At 27.2% G+C, this 1,641-nt stretch overlaps 2 protein-coding genes across 2 annotated transcripts in view; one reads left to right on the top strand and one right to left on the bottom strand.

Annotated features, from left to right (window-relative positions):
* LOC108685886 overlaps positions 1–530 on the top strand; it is a 2,976-nt gene extending 2,446 nt beyond the window's left edge. Inside the window, exon 3 of the mRNA XM_018190931.1 lies at positions 188–530. Coding sequence (XP_018046420.1) covers positions 188–530 — 343 coding nt within the window. The remainder of the gene's footprint in view (positions 1–187) is intronic.
* Positions 531–1,125: 595 nt separating this feature from the next.
* The window catches only part of LOC108694052, a 1,012-nt gene continuing 496 nt past the window's right edge, over positions 1,126–1,641 (bottom strand). The window contains exon 2 of the mRNA XM_018203306.1: positions 1,126–1,392. Within this exon, the coding sequence (XP_018058795.1) occupies positions 1,212–1,392 (181 nt within the window). The 3' untranslated portion in view covers positions 1,126–1,211. The remainder of the gene's footprint in view (positions 1,393–1,641) is intronic.

Raw genomic sequence — 1,641 nt, 5'->3', positions numbered from 1 at the left:
TATTAATTATAAGATTATTATACAATTATAAGTTATAAAAATTTAAAAATTAATAAAAAATTTTTCATCCAATACAAAATATATTTATTTTAAAAGAATAATTATACTTTTAGCTAATTTTTAATTTACACAACTAATTTCTTTCATCAAGTTTTAATATGTGCTCATAATTCAACACTTTTTTAAGGAAAGATTACGAAGAAAAAATATTAAAATTGACAGATCTTCTTTTGGATCCCATGGACGATTGTAAGATGAATTATCGTACCACTACGAGCAGTGATTATCGGTTGCCTTATCCTCTGAAACCAAAACCACCACCATCACCACCACTACCTGAGCCGTGGTTATTAAATCGTCGTACTATTGGTTATAATCTTCAGGATTTGGAAAATCGTTGCGGATATCATACATTTTTAGATGATAATATGGATCTTCATCAAAGAATAGCAGAATTGAAAATGCAAAGAAAGCAATTGTATGAAATTTTAACAAATAGTAAACATCAACAAAAATCTATTAATGATTAAAAAATTTCATAAAAATATAAAAATATTTAAAACTTTTGACTTATGAAATAGATTTATGTAAGCTAAAATGAAAAAAAAATTATTTATTACAAAATTATTTAAAGTGTTAGATAAACCTAAGCTAGAATATCTTGAATAAATTAGGGATAATGAGAATAATATGCAGAATAAATGTAATAATTATCTTTATTTATTTTAATAAAATACGTAAGAACTAACAGAACATTTTTTGGCGAGTAAGAGCTGATTATTTTCGCACTTCATCATATATCAGTTCCAGTATATACATTTTAATACACAATATTATTTTAATATACAAAATAATACACAAAAAAAGTTGAATCAGTTAAAATTAGTGGTTTTTTAAACAATGTCAATTTAATTTTTTCCAAGTTTTAAAATTTTATCTTCACAATTAATAAAAGCATTGTGTTGTAATAATAAAAAAATATAATAGAGTAATAAAATTATAAATTTGAGATAATGAAATTGCCAACGTATTTTTGAAAAGCGTAGATTAAATTCACGGTATGAAAATCAAAGATGAAGAAACTGGAGAAGGTAGAATAACGTGACACAATCATAATAGCTGCAATGTAAAATATATTCTATCTACATCTAGCACACGAGTGTGAACGATCACTATTTACGATGTAGAGAGAAACCCGACATGATGGTGTTTTACTCGATATTTCTGCCAAGTCGCGAATGCCCATATTCCTCGTCATCCCCGTTGAACCGCTTGCCGAATCTCATATGACCATAATCGTCCAGCTGCTGGCGCTTGCTGAGTCGTAGATTATCCTCGTCCTCGCCGACGAGATCCTCTACAAGGTCTTTTACGAGACCTTCTACAGCGAACCTGTAACAAAGCACGCGATATATAGTCAAAATATCATTCATGCTTATTTTTAATAATTCTTTAACGTATGCTAAGTTTACATCGACATGTATATCTTATTTTATCATTCAATTCTTCAGTTTGATTTGTAAGTATACTCGTTTATTAGATCAAAAGGTTTGATAACTGTGATTTTGTTATCTATAGTGACAAGTATAATCTTTTATTTCATGTAAAACACAAAAATAATTTACATATATATATATATAT

This window comes from Atta colombica, unplaced genomic scaffold (assembly GCF_001594045.1).
Source record: "Atta colombica isolate Treedump-2 unplaced genomic scaffold, Acol1.0 scaffold1, whole genome shotgun sequence".
Taxonomy (NCBI): Eukaryota; Metazoa; Arthropoda; class Insecta; order Hymenoptera; family Formicidae; genus Atta; species Atta colombica.
The sequence above is the reverse complement of the archived record's forward strand: the minus strand, read 5'-3'. Positions and strand labels throughout refer to the sequence as shown.